This window comes from Triturus cristatus, chromosome 7 (assembly GCF_964204655.1).
Source record: "Triturus cristatus chromosome 7, aTriCri1.1, whole genome shotgun sequence".
Classification (NCBI taxonomy): domain Eukaryota; kingdom Metazoa; phylum Chordata; class Amphibia; order Caudata; family Salamandridae; genus Triturus; species Triturus cristatus.
In genome coordinates this window covers 863,590,047-863,610,371 of record NC_140590.1, presented here as the reverse complement: position 1 = coordinate 863,610,371, position 20,325 = coordinate 863,590,047, and the positions used below count along the sequence as shown (strand labels likewise).

Sequence of the window (20,325 nt, the reverse complement as noted above, 5' to 3'; positions counted from 1 at the left end):
TTTACAACGCAGAGTGTCCGGCTCGCAAAAGCTCCCAGAGTCGGACTTTGGGGGTCCGTGTCGGAACCCCTAACACCCGCAGCCCTACGACTCGGACACAGGGGGAGACCTATGGGTCTCCCCAACACAGGCATGTACGGTGCGGATGGCACCGACGCGTACCCACTGTAGGGAGCGCACTTGTTCGAGACGTACCCATTCAGTCAATGGGAGCGCATGTACGCGCATGTACGCGTCGTACAACTGGCTCCCATTGACTTCTATGGGAGTCCGACCAAACCGAGTCCGACAGCATACGTGCGCATCGTACTCGCTCGGTCGGACTGTAGGGGTTCGGCTCGGTCGGAAAGCACTCCGGATCCGACTCGGTCGGAGTGCTTTCCAACCCGGATCGGAATCGGCCCCTAAGTGTCCATACACCTAATTTGTTTATATGAGTAAACTTTCTGGCATGTAGGAGAGTGCCATAATATGTACGTGCATGGTTGAATCATATGATTGTGGAGTGTGAGGTAAGTGGGTAAACCCGAACCAAGGGTAGCCTCATAATTGCTGTGTTTTTTAAACAACCGTCTTCTATTTTAGAGCTATTACTAGTATACTGACTATATACCCTTAAGTCAAAAATATAATGAGGTTAGTTATAGAGCGTTAAAATTATATTCTTGTTTGATCATGCATTGTGAGGTATATGGCCAGACAGGGAAACTGGTAGAGTGTTGTTATATATGTTTTGTTGCAGATAAAGTTACGTTTAGTGACATTGATAGCTAACATAATGTAAAATAGTATAAATAGTTGTACTTACTTTTTGTTTTGTTGTGCATTAAGTTGTTGTTCACAACTGCAAAATAGAGTTTCAGGGCTTCGAGTAGCTGGGACATGTTGATTGAGTCGGTGTGTGAGTGTTGTGGGGAGGATTTGGCTATTTCATCTCCTTTTCCTCTAACACAGAATGTGGTGGAAAAACGCCCAAAAGGTATACTCTAAATACGGTGGAAGGAGTGTTGACTTTCCGTTGGTCCCGCCTCCACGCTTAGAATGTACTGCCATTGACAGAGTAAGGAAAATGCAGCAGACGGATGACAGACTTTTGTCTATTAAACCACCATACTCTAAATAGGATGGAAGACCCTCCGGGTGGTGAACTGTTGAACAGATGGTTTTTGACATTCCGTCCACATCTGCCAAGCTCTAACTCTGGCCCTAAGTGTCTCTGGGTGCTGTTCAGGATGGTACAGCATCTCCTCACATTTCCTTCTGGGTTTTCTTTCTGGCTCAGGCCCTCTTCCACTTCTGGCTGATGCCCTGCTTCAGTGCAAAAGCAATGCAGCAATAGTGTGAACATAGCTCAACTGCAGATTAATCACCCCCCACATATGTATGTGCACAGTCTCATTTCAAGGTCTTACCACAATGACGTGGAATCAGTCCTCGGAGGTGGCCTATGCTAGAGAGGTGGCCCAGTGACCAGAAGGTCTTCTTCTCTCTTGCCTCAAGAGTAGGGACTGCTGTTTTTTTTGTAGCGAGAGAGAAGATGGCAGTTGTGACTTGGTGTGACCCTGTCTGACCCAAACTTGAGTGTCTTTGGCGTCTCTGTGCTGGGCCCACGCTGGGGCCCAATTGGGCCTGGAAACAACCTCCTCAGGCTTATCATGACTTTGAAGCAGTTTAAGCCTCTGCGTAAGCAGGTCACATTGGGCAGTTGCGGACATGCACAGGCCGACTAGTCTGAGCAGCTGCACCAATCTCGACAAACTATCACAGCCCAGACTGGGCCTCATCAATTACAGTTCAGAGTTATGGCTCCAACCAGGAACTGGAACAGCGAGGCTGTGGGCCTACTGGGGCATGGGTCCAACAGATCACTCACCCACTGTACTCTCTCATGGGCGCCACATAGACATCACAAACACGCTGCATCTCACTCCTTCCTGAACAGATACTCTTTCTGTGAGGCTGGCAGGCTCCTTTCATCTCTGAGCAGGCAGGTAGGCTCTCCAGGACAGGTATACAGCTCCTCTGGCAAGAGTCCAGCCTTGAGAAGATCTCTTCTTACCTCTAGAAGAATGGCTGTCAGGTATACATCAGACTTGATAGCTCAGCAGTCCTGTGAGTACTCTGAAGAGCACTCCCTTCCTTGGCCATAGAGTACATGGAACTGGAACAACAATTGAGGTAGTGGGGCCACACTTATTTATACTAATATCAGCTAAGAGATGTTGATCCTCAGTCTGAAACTGTACAACCAGTTTAGGGGGGTTCTCCTTTAAAGTGTCATCACCAGCCTGTTCTCTAAACACTACCCTGCTGTGCAAAGCATCATTCTACATAAGGGCTGTCTACATTAGCATCCACAGCAGAGGCACAAAGAGGTGTGATACTTCTGCCCCTGGCTGTCATCCGTCCAACTGAAGGAGTCAAAACGAAAGGCCAGGCCTCACCTAAAGGTCTCCTCACTTTGAACAACAGAGTCTGCAGTCCCACCCCTCAACCCTACCATTCACCAAATGTCAGTTTTCAGAAAGACTATTCAGCAGCTACTTGCTAAGAAAAGAGCATGCTGGAATATCTAAAGGAGCACTGTGTCCATTCCCCACACTTCAGTGTCTATTTTTCTGTCCCCTCTTCAGGATGATGTGCTATATACTTCCACTCTCTAGCACACAACCTCACCTTCTCTTGTGCAAAGCTAGGTATGCAAAAGGGTTCTGACTGGCCTCCACTACTCTGGTTCACTTGCACGCTTCATGCATGTACCACTCAGGCTACGAACAACACACTTAACATGAACCCAGGATGTTAGCGCAACTAATTGGGTAAGCACTTAGAAACAGAACTTTACATGAGTAGGCAAGTAGACCTCCACTCCAGTGACAAAGACAGGAAGGTCAGATCATACTATCGATTCTCAAAACATGATACGCTATCACCACTGCTCTATATGCTAAACCCACAATAGGTATGGTAGTTTTCCCGCCCCTACATTCCGGCTGGATAATGTTGGCCCTCCCCTACAGGTCATTGAGCTAGTGGGGATCCTCCTCATGTCAGGGACAGGCCTAGGCTTCTGTGCACACACTACATTAGTATGACTCCAGGGGTAAGATTTCAAAGTCAGAATACAAGATACACACATTTGTGCACACAGGGCAGCAGGACATGCCAATACACTATACAGGGGACATTCCTATCCTAACAATATATAAAGTAAAGCTCAATGGCAGTCCACATTCTTAGCGTTAATCTGATTTAGGTTCATTAAAATACTCTATGGGCCATATTTATGACCCCAGTTGCGTCGCTCTTGCTCCACGCAATGTGGTGTAAGAGTGACGCAACTCAAAAATTAGATTTATGAAGCCACGCAACTGGATGGCTTCATAAAACTCGAGTAAAGCAACACAGCACAAATTGCTGCATTGCCTTACTCTGTGCTAGGGAGGTGTTCCATGAGCATTGTGTGGGTGTTCCCTCTCGACTCCCATGGTTTTTGACACATTTCCAGATTTACCAGAACAAACCTGGGAATGTGACAAAAAGATATACCTTCCCAGGAGAAGCGTAATGAGGAGAAATATCTTTATTTCTCCTTGTTACAGCCTCTTTCTATGTATGCTGCATTGTGCAGCACACATAAATAGAACGATATGCCTCTCAGGCTTGTTTTTGTGCAGGAATATGCCCATTCCTGCACAATAACAATCCTGCATGCAACACAGGCACCCTTGCACCACGGTGCAAGGGTACCTGCGCAGGCGCTAAGCAGCCAAGACGGCGCTAGCTCAGAGGAAAGGCAGTGCGGCGCAGCAAGGTGGCTTGACAAATCTCACAAACATGCCCCTATGTTTTTACACTGGTTAAAAAAGTGCAGATATAAAATAGTGAATCGACTGACTAAGGACACTTCCATAGCACATTAATACCTGTCTGTGTATCTGTGTGCTGATATTACTGTATCTGCCTCAGATCAAATGTGCGTTGAAGCGTTGCTTACATGCGCTGATATTATTACAAGACTATACATAACTTGGAAAATTGTCCTATATGAAAGCAGCCTGTTAGGAGAACCAGTATTTCCCTTTTGAGACAATGTATAATGTGGAGTGCAGATACACATCCCAGAAGCACTCTTCAGAGCCCGAGAAGAGGTGAAGGAGTGACTTGAGATGTTAGGTACTCTTGCCGACAGCTAAAACTTGACAGGAAGCCAATGCGTTGCTTTTCTGAGCTCATGTTACATGATCTCTTATCCATGGACTGTGGATCAGATGGCCAGTGTTTTGGGCTATCCGGAGCTTGTGCGAAACAGTATTGGACAGACAACTATGCAAGGCATTGGTATAATCTCAGTAGGTGTTCATGAGGCCATCCACTATAGTGACATCATGTTGGACATCTGTCCTTGCAAATAGTTACTCATTTAACCATACCATGTGTGAAATCTCCCAATTCTGTTTTCAACATCCAACTGAACTTTGCATATTGGGACTTTTGTTTAACAGCATAGGCACAGGTTTTAATAATCCATTATGCAAAATACTGCTGACAAAAACCCAGGACTGACTGGAGGTCTCACACAGGACATCTTTGTAGTAAGTAGATTGTATATTGTTATGGTAAATGGGTTGTTGTTACTTTATGGAATGTAGCTAGGTGAGCAGAAGGTAGAATGCTACTACGGATCTAGAATCTCTGGGAGAAGTCAGATGAAGACAGGATGTTAAAGGGATATGTCGTGGGTCGTTTGCTCTGAAAATAAATACAACATTTCAAGAAACTTCTGTTCCTGTGATTTTCATTTTATGCTCTGAAGGTGAAGAGAGCATTGTTGTAATCAATGAAAGGATGGTCCGATCTTCTTAAGTAGATTGGTTATGATCTTTATTCAAGTTGTTAAGTAAACAAGAGAAACCCCACCAGGAGCAGCTGTCCTGCTGCTCAGCCCACACCCAACTGACATTCACAGACATCCAACATTCCATCCATCCAACATTCCACACCACAGTCATTCTAGCTGAGCAGCAGGGAAACCTAAGTTACAACATATCTCCCTTCTTTATGGGGAACAAGTGCATTGTAAAATAAATTAGATGAAACAATAAAACAATGACAATATGGCAAATAACATATAGTCACGAAATTGAATACAATGCACTAATAATAAGAAAAATAATGCAATACAATATAAACATCTCACATCACAACCTGTCACACCATACCACTTCTCATCAAACTCACATAAAAGAAACACCCTATCACACCATACTACATCTCATCTCGCACATAAGATTTCACACCACATTACATTCTGACCAAAGTATCACATCACCTCCTGAAATAAACCATCATCCTACATCATATACAAAACCTATATGCCATAGATCACACCAGTTGGCCAGACCGGTACAACAAACAACATACAGGGAACAACCCTTGAACCAATACATATATCAGGAGACACCACGCGCACCGCAGGTCAGAAAACGATCACCCTCATACACTTCTATCCAACATTCCAAAACTCAAACACCAATACAATCAGTGTCACGTTCACACATATAATACAACAAACCATACCTAATAATGAGTGACTTAACAAAACACAGCCATCTCATGCACGACTCAAACCGATGAGTGGCCCAACCATTAACCACCACCACATACACAACATCAACAGTGTTTCGAAATTCTGGGACCAATGTCCCTTCCCCATTCCTATTATGGGACATGGCTCTCCGTCGTGGTTCAAATTCATTCACTAAGTCAATGGATGACTTATTCACATACAAACAATCAACAACAAACTTGTAATAATGAGTAACTTCATATAACACAGCCATCTCAATCACGACACAAACCAATGAGTGACTGAACACTTATCCGCCACTTCATACACCATATTCACAGTGGTTCATATTCTGGGACTTGTGTCCCTTCCCAATACCAATTATGGGACTTGGCTCTCTGTCGTGGTTCAAATTCTGGGACCCTCTGACCCCTTCTAATTGTGGCTCAATTGCCAACTTCTGGGATTACTATCCCGGTTCCAGGTTCAATCTGGAGGCTGCTGGATTCTATATCCTAGTATCACTGTCCCGGCTCTGGGCTCAATGCTCCTCATCACGCACTCGTTTTTAATTACCGTCCCCATCATGGATCAGCTTCCGGGAGATTTATTCCACTTATTGACTTTATAGTCATTTCATATTAAAAAGCACACTGCCAACATTCTGCTAGTAATCTTCGCTTTTCAATATTCACTATCACCCAGACCAATGATGTTACTGGCAAACGTCAGCAAAGGCAGAATCTTTTCCTCTCAATAGTGTATTTTTTTTCCTTTTTTTTTTACACCCTGAGCTAAAAGACACGCCGTCAATATTTCCACCGTAGTATACACAGTCAGCTGTTACAAAACGACATATCCCGCATCGGCAAGGCAAGAACATTAAAACGGATAAAATACCTCACATTTTTATCTTTGGCAAACAATCGATCTGTGTGCGCCTGAATTATTCACATAACCTGAAGGCACGCATATCCACGTAGAACCGGGTGGTTCTCGGCAAGGACATGCATCCAAAATCGCCACTCAGGAGTACTGACGCAGGCAGGTTGGAGTGAAGACTCGTCACAAAAGGGACGGTGTCATGGTGACGCCGACAGTCTCCATGAGGAGGTAAGCTGGCACGTATTGTCCCTCTCGTGCAGGATTTTTTTTCCATTTAAACTATGGCAGTTAATCCGTTACTGTGAACGCACACGCTGAAGACAACAGTCAAAACCAATGAATACCGTAGATATTCCGTAGACATCTGCACATCTCTCTCTTTGAAAACGTTCGCTGCCAAACAATTCAAGCACTGTTCAAAGATGCGTCAAACTCAGAAGCCTTAAATAATCACTGCCCTCAATTGACACCTCCAAAGCACCAAACAGCAACGGAGCTCGTATTCACAGCCAACTAAAAGCTTAACAGCTTCTCACCGGGGCCCGGTCATTGCCCCCGAGTAATATATTCAAAATATACGCCGGAGCTCGATATTTGCCCCCGAACGGCACACTCAAAGGTTCACCACACTGAAACGTGAATCTTCAATAAATAATACTGAGGCCCGATCTTAGCCCCCGATCGTCACACATCAGAATTCATCACATTGAAACCTGAATCTCCATTACTTAGTACTGAGGCCCGATCTTTGCCCCCGATAAACATGTACTAAACTCATATCTGGCACGCTTGGGTTAAAGGGCGACCGTTGGCAGGGTCACTAGTGGGGTTTGGGTGCCAGACAGCAGTACATACTTGTTTCTATTTTCCTTCAAAAAAAATAAATCTTTTACGTTGTGGTTTCTTTAGTTAATATTTCATGTACCTGTCAGGTTTCTTAAACATCCATGGACTTCTCTTTTCATGTTCTCCTGTCAAGTTCCGTTTTTTCCTTCAAGTTCCAATAGGTTGCACACGTGGATTCTTCTTCAAAACATCGCCAAAATGTTGTAATCAATGAAAGGATGGTCCGATCTTCTTAAGTAGATTGGTTATGATCTTTATTCAAGTTGTTAAGTAAACAAGAGAAACCCCACCAGGAGCAGCTGTCCTGCTGCTCAGCCCACACCCAACTGACATTCACAGACATCCAACATTCCATCCATCCAACATTCCACACCACAGTCATTCTAGCTGAGCAGCAGGGAAACCTAAGTTACAACAAGCATACTACATATTTTGGCGACGCACTGGATGGGATTGGTGAAACTCCGTAGCAAACCGAGCGTTTTGAACTCTGGAATAGTGGCATTTCGTCATAATTGGAAAAGAAGACCCACTGACGGTGTTATCCTGTGTGAAATTCAAGTAGCGAGGCTGTGAGTACATCGACAGTATTAGTACTCAGTTGACTTTTGGCTTTCTTACCTGCTTATGCCTCAGCATCTTTCAAACTGCGCGTTGATTCTCTGAGGTGTCCGCGCTCGCTTGTCAACTGCCGACAGCTTGCTCAATCGGAAGTTGGAACAAGGAAGTGACGTCCATGGGCGATCGCATCATCGGGTAGTGGTAGAAATCTTGGAGGTTCAAGATTTCGTACAGCACCTATTCGCTTCCGTGATTATGTCATGACTTAAGTAATCTTATTTTGTTTTATTTCTTTTATGTATCATCTGTTATGTTTTTGTGAATAACTTAAATTTCTGTTTGTGTAAAAAGGGGAGGGTGTGTAGTAAGTAGATTGTATATTGTTATGGTAAATGGGTTGTTGTTACTTTATGGAATGTAGCTAGGTGAGCAGAAGGTAGAATGCTACTAGGGATCTAGAATCTCTGGGAGAAGTCAGATGAAGACAGGATGTTAACGGGATATGTCGTGGGTCGTTTGCTCTGAAAATAAATACAACATTTCAAGAAACTTCTGTTCCTGTGATTTTCATTTTATGCTCTGAAGGTGAAGAGAGCATACTACAATCTTACAGTTATTTAAATGTCTATGTCCACATTTTATCGATAAACTTTTGTGTGTGTTCTAAACAAGCCATTTTAAATGTGGTAACTGCCCACAAATATATTCCTGCCTCTGTAAATTGGATTACAAACGAAAGCTAGAAAGGCCCTTTTTAGACAAAATAAAGTTATTGCTTATGCAGTTCGAAAACCTTTTTATCTTCGCATTCTGATTCTTATTGCTCTCTTTCTATAATGAACAATATTTACAAACCCAAGAAGGTAAAATAAAACATACCTGCCTAGATAAGCTTCCAGGCATTTGGAATCTAATAAACTGTCTACTTGTCAAAGAGATGGAATGATTCGGAAATATGCTTGTCTTGGAAACAAAAATACCCCCGTCCCTTTTTAGGTCTCGCCTGGCGTAGACTGCGCAGACGTGCGCAGTCTCGCTGGCGAGATTTAATGAGTTAGGGTAGATTTCTCTAGTGGGCTTGAAGTCCCGCCCCTCTTTTCCATTGGCTGGCGTCACCGTTTATGCTAAACGGTGGCCAGCTATTGGAAAAGAGCGTCTAGTGACGTACACTTTTCTCTTTTAGAGCCTCCCAGTTGGACTGGATCGGTTCCTTTACGTTTGTGGTAAAAGCTTTTCTTATCTTTATGGGGCCATGTGTTTCAAACATATGGCCCCATAAAGACAAGAAAGCTTTCGTAAAGGACGAAAGTGAAAGCGGACTGGGGAGCAGTGGGGGTTGAACGACGAATGCAAAACAAGCACAAGCAATGCAGAAGAACAGGAATGAACGCTTGACTCTTTACAGATATTTCACTTATGCGCACATCTCTCTTGGGCTGTGCAGGGTCGGATCGGGCCGGCACATAACGGGGCAGTGAGGGCAGCTAAAGTTCCCCGAGCCCCTTAACCCGGCCGAGCGCTGGGCGCATCACGGCCTCTGCAGGCGCCTGTGCGGGAGCGAGGGCGGGTCATCGGAGGGACAGATCACTTGTTTACTGATTTGCCTGGAGGACTTGTGGCTGCGCGTTGGGGGAGTGGGGGCTCGCCACGCCAGGCAGACAGAATCCTGTCAGGGCGCAGAGTTCAGTCCTTCCATGATGGGTTCAGTTGCCGAGGGAAAGGAAATACCATCGCTGTGATGGGGGAGAGGGAATTGAAAACATGAACTTGCCCATTTAGGATAAATAAACCCGGCATGATGTGTGTTTACACCGGGTCCTTCTCTCCAGGCTTCGCGTCTTTCTATGACCCGACTCTGCGCAATAGTAACTTTTTGTGGAAAAACTGCAAGGCGTGGCAGCACTTCATTCTCCTAAAGTTTGATATTGTAATTAGCTGCATCCGTGACTCTAACCCCGGAGGGTTCTGCTGGCAGCTTTCTCCTTTTTTTTTTCTTGCTGTCTTCCGCACATTCCTGTGACGTGGAGCTTGTTTTACAGGCGTGAGCAATTGAGAGAGAGAGGAGGGGAACGGCGGGGGAGGAGAGCGCAAGCTGGTTTGTCCAGAAACAGAGTTGCCTCTGGCAGAGTAAAAGAAACAAACTAGAACCCAGGCTAAGTATTATCAGTGGAAATGTACTGCTGCCGCCGCAGGTGCATACCCTAGTTTAGGCGTGCCTTTTGGGTTTGTTTGTCTCGAATACTCCAAACGTCAGTCAGTAGCAATGAGTGGATAAAGTGACTGGTTAAAGGTACTTTTGCCGCATATTAACAACGAGGAATGCTCCATGCTATAAGTTGAAGCTAGTGCCTACCGCTGTTGTAAAAACTGTTCCCAGCACCATCCGCCACTTTAGGACCCAACCCCAGGTGTTTCTCCACAGAGGGTGAGTGTTACTAAATGCCTAAGCCGGTAAGTGCAGGAGGGCGGTGAAGTGGGCATGGGGGAGAACTGAAGCACTGTTGCAGAACTTTATTCGTTTTTTTTACTTACAAGTGTACATTGCTTGTGTTTTTTAGACAGATATGACCCCTCTCACTGCTTGGATGAGTTAGAGCGAGGGATGGGAATAGAGGGCTTCTCACATACACCCTTGTTCTACTTCTTGTGTGTGTGGCTGGCTGTGTGAATCGAAGTGCAGTGTGTTGGCTTTATTCGTCTGTCCGTGTAGGTCTCAGTGCGTTCCGCAGTGCAAAGTGCAGTGCTGGCTGTAGGGCTGGGCCGGCGGCAATGGCGGCGTCTCACTGAAGTGCTTGAGAAGTGTCAGTAAGAAATACAGGGTACCCTGTGGCTAGTGACAAACAACAGTTGATGCGATCTCTCAGATGGTATATGAGTTATCGTTTCTGCCAGTAGCTGAGTCGGCCCCAGAATCAAAATGGAAAATTGTCTTCGCCCTGGGGGCAGAACAGAGATGGCAGTCAACAGGTCGTTAACATTGGCAATTTTAAAGTTTTTATTTTGAAGAGATTGGTGAATTAGATGTGTGTAATCTTTTACTTGCGGCAGGAGACAGTGTCTCCTAATTAGTCGCTACGCAGTTTTTTGTTATCATTCGCCTTTGGCAAAGGCAGACGCGTGTTTATTTTTTCATCGTGATGCAATTATAAACACGCGGCTGCCTTTGCCAAAGCGGAGAGCTTGTCTTTTCTTGCGGCCCTGCCGCTACCTCTGTTGCCCCATTCCAGTGGAGAGCTTACTTAGCAGGACGGGGTCGGAGATAATACATAAAAGCCGTTTCCGTAGATATTACTTCGTTTGTTGACTCACCCACCTCCCACCACCACCCCCTGCTGATTCCCGGCCGCCTGCCTCATTAGTGCTCCCCAGGGGGTGACAGCAGAGGATGACCAACACGCGGGACTGAAACAGCCACTTTTTAGGAGAACATTAAATCTGTTTGAGGGTTTTGGCCCCAATTCTCTGCGCCCCTTAGGGGAAAAGCTTCCAGACTTTGTTTGTTGTTTGCGTTGCTCGACCGGTTAAGGGGGACACAGCAGGGAGGGTGCATGGGGATACGTAGTGTCACCCATCAATCATGGCCCTCAGAACCAGCGACCAAACAGCGGATGGGAGTTCTGTGAAGGTGAACTACACGTCCGCAGCACACGGTGACAACAGTGAATCTTGCAGTGAACTACGCGGAAGTTAATGGGCAACTGAGGAAAGAAAAGATTACACTTATCTATCATAATATAACAAAGAATCGCAGAGAAGGGCTCCGTTAATGGGCAACACCGGCTGGGAAACAGAAGACAGACTTTGACCCATCAAATTGTCAGGAGGAGTCTCTGAAGGAGCAAGGCGTACGTCGATGGGTGGCGCCGAGGATCAGATGGCACCTACATCGGTCTTTAGCAGAGAGAGAGAGCCCCCAGGCAGACAACGCACCACAGTAGAAAGATGCTCCGAGACATCAGTCTAATGAATAACTGCCAATGAAGGAGCAGCCAGGCGGTTGGTGGGGAACAGCTAGAAACAACGTTTCTTACCCATTTAAATTTCCCACTGCATTAACCAGCGAGCCGTCAGGCACCCTTAAACCTCTCCTTCAGTTGTGGCACGTTTAAAAATCAAAATGCGCTCGAACATAATCCTTCACCCGGTCTTTTTGTGCACATCTGTCTTTTCCTTTCCCCCCATTCTGTTTCCTTTTCTGGGATCCTTCCTCACGGGGTCAAAATCCTTCTAAGATTGCTGAATGCCCTTGAGACATGTTTGAATTTTGCTGCCTAAAATCGTTGAAAATCGTTGGCGCCGCTCCCCCAGCTCCCATGATGTGCAAGTGGGCAGCCCCAGGGGAATCGTCGTCGTATTTCCCCCCTTCCTCTTTTCCTATTGCTCTTGGAAGGGGGGCGGGGGCCTCAGGGCGTTTCGCCCTGCGGTGCTTCTCGCTGGCGAGAACCAGTTCCGTTCCTTGTTGGGCTCTGGCGGCCATTATGGCGCTGGCCCTCGAGCCCCCTTCGGGGGCGGCCTTTGCTATTCTGGTTGTATTCTGGTCTATTGCTTGGAATCAGTGGACCAAAGTGTCACCAAACCGGCATACCCACCGGTTTCTGCTTTATTCTGTGTGTGTGTGTGGGGGTGGGGGTCACTCGATAAATAGCTTTGAGGGAGGGGTGGGGGCTGTAAGATTAGTAAAGTCTCTTGGGGGATATTTCTATCTGTAAACTGATTCACCTGTCTGAACTGTGAAATACAGCAATAATAGGGGTACAGTGCCCCCCCCCTCTGGTCTGGCAGCAGTTCACCTGCCACCCCAAAGGAAGCTAACCTCCTACTTAAAAAAAGTTAGAGATGTATATAGCACTGCTTAAAACCCGTGAGGGTATCCAGGCGCTGTTCATTGGCACAGGGAGATTGAGTGATTTGCCTAGAGTCACAGGATATTGAGCCGACGCTGAGACTCGAACCCAGATCCCCAGCTCCCGAGTCGGCAGCTTTGTCTGCTGCGCCACATCCTCTGTGACGTAGAGCTGCGTGCCCGGTCACCTTCAATGAGTGGGTGCGCTTCTGTGAGTTAGCGGGCAGATATCGTGCTCTGCTAGGGGCACTAATTTTGAAATAAGCGGTAAACGGGGGTTAGTTGTGGTACCAATGCTGTTTGGAGACGCACAGATGGAGCGCGGTCTCTGTAATTCCACGAGTTAGTGCATGAGCTGCAGAGTGCACAGCTCGAAAATCCCTCCGCAGTTTGTTTCTGAGTTGTGTTTTTGCTGTTCGCGCACTAACGCTTCCAGTTACTGAGTTAATGTCTGAGCGGCAGATAACACGGTTACAGTTAAAGGCACACCGCTTCAGGGCCGTGCCCTGGGTAATAACGTAGCAGCTGGCAGTGGGTATAACCCTGTGAAAGGTGAAGGCCTAGATTAAAGTTTAGATCGTGAATAAATATCACGCTGACGTATTTTCTCTGAGGGGTTTCATCTGTGAAGAACCGATAATGTGAGTTACTTGACTACCAATGGCTACGTGGGAGAGGATGTGGTCCGTGGGCTACACTGCCGACTTTGGTGTTGGAAACCAGGGTTCGAGCCTCTGGGTCGCGTCTACATTCTGTGATTCTGGGTAAATCACTTAATCTACCTGTTCCTGAATGTGTAATGTAAAACGCTCCAATACCTTCAGGCCGAGTTCGCGCTATATAAATATGCAACAAAATTAAATAAATATTTTGCCAGTCCTCAAAATTTAACCATGCACGCCCCAAAATTCATAGCTTTGGCATACATTTCTACTCAACCCATGCAATTAACTCATCTGTTCGAGGACAATCTTAGATATGGTATCAGCCCGGATGGGAAAAGTACTGGCTTTGTTTATTTTTATTAGAAAGTGTGCAGTCTGTTCATTTCTTTTTGAGCTTTGATGGTGTATAGTTTATATTTTACAAAGAATTTGAGATGTCTCGCTGCTGCTGCCTTGCATAGGGAATCAATAAGAAAGGGACGTGGTCTGCATACTCATGAGTCATGACACACAGTTGTGCAGAATGTGTTCTATAGGCCCAAATGTAAGAAAGGAAAATAGACCACAATTTCTAGCAGGATAGTAGCATTGAAAATGCAATAGGTCTCGCCTTTGATTAAGTTAAAGCCATTTGCTTTGCTAATGCTATTGTATAGCAAAGCAAATGGCTTTAACTTAATAAAAGGCGAGACATATTGCATTTTCAATGCATGTTCAGAGATGCGAGAAATTCCGGCAGAATTCTCATTATATCAGAGCACACTTCACGCCCCTGAAGTGTTTATTTTCCACCGACCCCACCTGATTGCCCGTGCCGTCACGTTGCTGCTGACGATACCCTCTACATGTTCTGGGGTGTCCTCAGTCGACCCTTTATTGGACAGAGGGGGTGCGTGTTTTGACTGAGGCTACAGATTGTGCCCTCACTCCTATACCCGAGTTTTGCCTTTGTCCTCGCCCTGCCAGATATCGCATCACCGCCCGGTTCATAGACCTGGCTTTGGTGCTGGCTAAGCATAGAATCGCCATGCTCTGAAGCATGCAGGTCCCCACCTAGCGAGCTGGAGGGCGGACATATTGCGATGGGCGACATGGGAAGGGATTGCTTTGCTCCATGAGGCGCGCCAGGGTAGAAGATTCACAAAGTTTGCAAGAGCTTGGGACACCATATTGTCTGACTTCCAGGGGGTGAGACTGAGAGTGAAGATGGTCTACTGACCGAGTGGTCCTCGGGTGACCTCTATGCCCTCCCATGGGGTCCCTGAAACGATGACACCTGAGCATCGAGCTTGGGTTCCCAGATCCCCTAAAGCGCCATTGAGCACCAGCAAAGAACACGGCTTCCGAAATACTAGCGGAGGGCTGGCTTTGTATTAAATTGTTATATAGAATTTTCAAGGAGGGAGGGGGGTTGAGGCTGCGGTTTGGTTGAGGGTATGGGTGACTGTTTTGTTTATTTGTTGTTCCATATGCGTCAAAAGGCCTTCTTGTGTTCACCACCACTGGACCTCGCTATATCCTGGTTATATTGTTGGCTATAACGTTGGCATCTGCCCTTTCAACCGTCTTACCGGCCATTGGAGGCCTGCATATTGCGTTTTGATTTATCTCTTTGTTTTACTGTATGAACAACAGTGATGATGTTTCATGTTTATGTTTTTTTTTTTAAATCAGAGCTCTGATAATGGCCTGTCTGATTGTGCCAGTGGTCATATTCTATTAGGGGTTGGATTCTAGCAAAGCTCTGGTTTTGCGACCTTGCTGCAAATCTAGATGCAGGTATTCGGAGAAGGGGGAGCATTAGTTCCAGGGCGGGCACACCCTGTGAGTTTGTGGACACAGATAGACTTACAAGTTTAAGAGTATTCTCCAACCTCGCCAATCTCTTCCCACTCTGGTAAAGGTTGAACTTTAGTCCCCACAAGGGCAGGATTAAAATCTCTTCCAGGGTGGGATAACGGTGGGGGTTTAAAGAAAAGAGCTTCCCCATAAGGAAATTATTTTGTCTCTGGAGATTTTTTTTTTTAATTGAGTGTATTTGCAATCACTCAGCAGATTTGTGTATGCGCAGATATACACATGTATATTTGCTCCTGTGAAAATAGAAATCACAAACTTGTGCTAGGAGTATGGTTTTCAGGTCTGCTTCAGTACACTTTTGTGAATTCTTGAAACTTGTAAATCTGCGGCACTGCACGGTCTTGGACCTGCAGGTGCACTGCGCGCTCCCCTGTGCTCCATAATGCACACATAGCCTTGTGCCTCTGAAAGTGTGGTACCCAGTGGTGGCCTCCTGGACAGTAATTGGCCTCATGCATCGGGTGCCCCACTGATGAACATCACCCAGTACTGGTTTGCGGCACATCACCCAACGCTTGTCTGAGCCACATCTGCACATCAGTCAGTGGTTCGTGCAGGGGCATCACCTGACAGGCATCACCCTCGGCTCCCCTGAGGTCCAACTGCCAGGGGTGCCATGAGGCATATCACTAGTGCTTAACTTGTGCACGATCACCTGTGCTTCCTAATGCTCACTGCATCTTGTCCCCTGATACACACCCCCATACACCTCACCCTGAGTGCTGGTCTGGCGGCAATGCCTTCTGGATGCGACTCATCATGGGTGCCTCCATGTGGACGTATGACGGCAGGTGTGTTCTAATCTGAGTGTCTGGGTGTATTCCATATGTGCATGACTGCCCACGTGCTGTGTTTATTTGTATACATAAAAGGTAAGCCTCTTGTATTTGACTATTGCTGGTTTAGAGGACAGCAGCAAGCATTGTCTCACTATTACTCGGTAAATTATTCTAAGAGAATGAAGAGTTTGACCTTTCTCTCTCGCTCCAGGTGGTGTGGGCGACCAGTATCAGAGTTGGATGTGGCGAGAATTTCTGTGAAAAAATACTAGTAGACAAAGAAGAAGTACCCAAGGCGTTTCTGCTGGTGTGTAACTACGAGCCTCAGTAAGTAACGTGTCCAGAACCTACCTGTGCCTTGTATGCATCAGAGAGACGGTGGAGAGGTGGTGTGAGCTGCAGGCGCAGCCGTAGCTGGTTCCACCGCTTGTTCTTTCATACATTGACCAACAAAAAGAGTGGAACAGCAAACAATCATTGGAAAGGGAGGGTTCTGTCCCAGTGAGCTTTGGAAATGCCAGCAGCGGTGGTGGAAATCTTTGAAAGTGATGTGAATACAGTAGAGTGTTGTATTATTTGAGAATAAACAAATGATGATGATGATGAAGGTGGAAAGAGAAAAAATGGAGTAAAGGAAAATGAGGAGAAAACGCCAAAAGCTTTTGTGCGAGGATGGAAGTACTGAGTTAGCTAAACAAGCATTTGCAATGCAATAGGTTTCACATTTTTGTTTTAGAGTTAGGGCTACTGGTGCTGTAATGGAATTATGTTTTTTTACTTATGTGAGAGTGAGTGCATGGGTGTGAAAGTGACAGAAAGCGAAAGAGAGATGATATGTAGAGAAACAGTTATTTCCATACATAAGAGGTAGAGTGAAGAGAGAAAGAATGAGAAAGAGGGAATGAGAGTTACAGCAAGGGAGAGTTATAGAAAGAAGGTGTTTAGAGGATGAAAAGGAGAAAGAGCTAGAGGGGAAAGATGAGGAAAGTGGAGAGGAAAGTAATGGGTTAAAATGAGGAGCCTACACAAGCGAATAGAGTGGGATCAAAATATTTAGTAAGGAAAAGTATTGGACCTTAAGATGAATAAGAACAGCGAAGCTGCCAGGACGTGTCTGGAAGGAAGTCTGTCAATCACCCTCAGGCCGTGCCTCAATTTCTATGACTGCACAGCAGCTGGGGGGAGGGGGGTTATTGTCAGCCCGTTCTGTAGCGCTTGTACAGCATGCATGCTGCGGAACGTCCTAAAGAGCAGATACGGACACCCCAATGACTCTCATACACAATGTTTATTATGCATACATTGAAATAGCCTGTTGTAAAGTAGCTTTACAACACACATCTGCGTGAGAGAGGAACGGAAGAAGTCTGCTGCTTCAGCTGAGATAAAAATCGAAATTCTCATCACAGCTGACTTTGACTCTAGGCTGCATCTCTCGGTTCACTTTTGTGGTAGAATTGTTTGTGTGAGCTGCAAGGTGTGCTGTCTTCATCACCCATTCAGGCTGCGGCTAAACTTATAGCTGAGGTAACCCTCGGTTCCCCCCAACTCCAGTCCTCTCCCCTGCCCCTCCCGGCACCTGGAGCCCCCGGCGCATTCATTAATGGCTGCAGGGACAGATTTGCAGAAGAATTCAAGCACAGGCTGGGGGCAGCTGCTCACAGGCAGCAGCTCACAGGCAGCAGAGAGGGACTAAAAATGATGGCCTCAGGCAAACTAAGGTAAGACGGAGCGTGCCCCGACTGATGTTCAGTTATTCCACGCACCGCAGGGCTGCACAGCCGATGCATTGACCACCAGAGAGAGGCGAACTCAACATTGAGCCCCTTTCCAAACTTACTTCTTATCGCAGGTGACTGTAAAACAGACTCCTGTTAAAGCTCTTAGAGACAAGCCCGACCCTAAATGTGTCTTTTCCCTATTAATTTGGTGGTTTGCCTGTGGTGTCGCAGTCTAGTCATCAGGCACCCACGTGACTGGACGTGGTGCCTGATGGGATAGCGCGAGGTGGTACGTGCCTCCCTCTCTTGCAATAACAAAGAACTTCCCTAATTGCAAACGTTGTCCCTGTGGTTTATGTGGCAGTGACCAATGTTACAAACTGGCGACAAGCGGAAACAAATCCTGCTGCAACGGCCTCCCGGAACACCACATTGTCCCGTTCTGCATTCACGACGGGAAGCGCGCCTTCTGCACGGTACTCAAGAGAGGGAGAGCAGCATCCAGGCATCTGCAGCCCCACATGCACCTGCCCACGCCCTGGTCCCCACCAGCAGCCTACCGCCCAGCGCATGTGAGGTGAGCACCCTTAGCCACGGCACCAGCACGCTCCTGCAGCCGCTTCACGACATCAGCACCTCCCATGTGGGAATTCCAGGTGTCCAGCATAACATCCTGCCTGCGCCCACCAAAGTAAGCCTCGCCACGCGTCCTATGCACACACGTGGACCCATGTAGGAGCTTTGACTATCCTTCCTAGCCATTTCCTCAACTGCATACTGTCCAACCCTGCACCTGAACTTTCTTACCGACAGTGCAGCACATGTGCTCACAATCACATGCTCAAGGGCCCCTGCACGTGGTCAACCGCTGCGCATCGCTACATTACAAGTACCCTCGTCCAGCGACCCTAGGACGTAAATCAGAACCTGACTGAACAGCTCAACACCAAATTAAGATGCTGCGCCACCAGCACTGTGGTCCTGTCCGCAGAAGACACGGAGCTGGGTTTGGGCGCAGTTCCCTTCGCGCAGGTGAGCCTCCCTACCACGATGTGTGCCCAGACCTTCTCCCTCATGAATCCAGTGCCCTTCCTCCCAAAACCTGGTGAGCCGGCCATGAAGTGGGCTGATTGGAAGGGGTACTTCCTCAACTACTTGTCTGCCCTGGAGGATGAAGTTGAAGAAGCGTTCTCCAGCAAGCGCAGGAAGAAAATACTGCTGCACAACCTGGGGCATGAAGGGTTGAGGGTCTACGACAATATGGTTAAGAAACCGAGAGCCGCGACGGACAAAGACATGTTCCAGCATGCATTGGAAGACTTAGACAGCCACTACCAGACAGTCATATGTACAGCCATAGATAGATACAATTTTTTCTAGCGGAAACAAAGTGAGATGCGAGACTGTAGAAGATTACGTTGCAGCACTCAAGAAATTGGCAGTCAACTGCAAATTTGGCCACGTACATGACGGCTTGGTGCGGGATCAAATCATAATGCACACAGTCAACACCAGTGTTCAAGAAATGTTGTGGGTGAGTGGAGAGGCGCCCCAACACAAGATCATTGCAATTGTCAAGAAAGCTGAACTGTCCAAATGGTGTGCAGTAGCAGCCAAGAAGGACACAGAGACAAAACCCACAGTCTGTAAAGTGAGTGATGCCAAAGTTTTCAGTGACAGACCCGCTGCCTCCACAGGTTACAGAAATAGCAGGCGGCCCATACGGACCCCAACGGGACCCGCCAAACCTCCTCCAGACAGGAAGGGTTCCTGCTATAGGTCTGGCAGCCACACACACATGGCCAATGACAAATGTTGCCTTGCCTACCGGGTCAAATGCTCCTTCTGCGGGGTGGTGGGACATTTTGGCAAAGTCTGCAGGCGGAGACCCAGCAACGCTTCAGTGAGGTGCGTCATGTATGACTCAGAACCCGAAATGGGGGAGGGGGACGGGGATGCGGATTGCATCTTGTGCATTGATGAACATGTTTGGAGCATAGATTGTAATACCAGAAAGAAACCCTCCTGTTTGTTGACCATCGGGGGGGGTCCAGATTTCAATGGTAGCAGACTCAGGCTCCCCGTTTACAATCATACAAAGAGAGATTTGGGATAGAGATTTTGCAAACACCGTAGGGAGCCAACTACACCCTACAGACGTACACCTGGTCACTTACACGGGGGAGAGGATCCCCATGGTAGGGTTCAGACCACTCACATTCGAGTTCAATTGTCGAGTGTCGACAGGAAAACTGTACGTAGTAGAAAAAGGCCCCTCGGTTCTTGGATGGACTGACCAAGGTGCATTAGGCATACAACTCAATCCCAGTGGAGATATTCAAGTCCTCATGGCAGACGATTCCCACAAACCAGATCTCGACATCTTGAAGAAAGACTTTCCGAGCGTCTTTGGGGGCACCATCGGCCAACAATCAAAATTCATGCACAAGATAGTCCTCAAGAATGGTGCCGTACCTGTCATCCACAAAGTGTGCAATATCCCTTTCAACTGCAGGGAAGCCATAGAACTGGAACTGCAACGCCTTGAGGAAGGCAGCATAATAGAGCCCATCGAAAGCGCTGAGTGGCTAGCGCC

At 46.9% G+C, this 20,325-nt stretch overlaps 1 protein-coding gene across 1 annotated transcript in view; it reads left to right on the top strand.

Annotated features, from left to right (window-relative positions):
* The window catches only part of LOC146810764 (uncharacterized), a 144,533-nt gene that overhangs the window by 58,023 nt on the left and 66,185 nt on the right, over positions 1-20,325 (top strand). Inside the window, exon 3 of the mRNA XM_085617797.1 lies at positions 16,220-16,335. Within this exon, the coding sequence (XP_085473923.1) occupies positions 16,220-16,335 (116 nt within the window). The remainder of the gene's footprint in view (positions 1-16,219; positions 16,336-20,325) is intronic.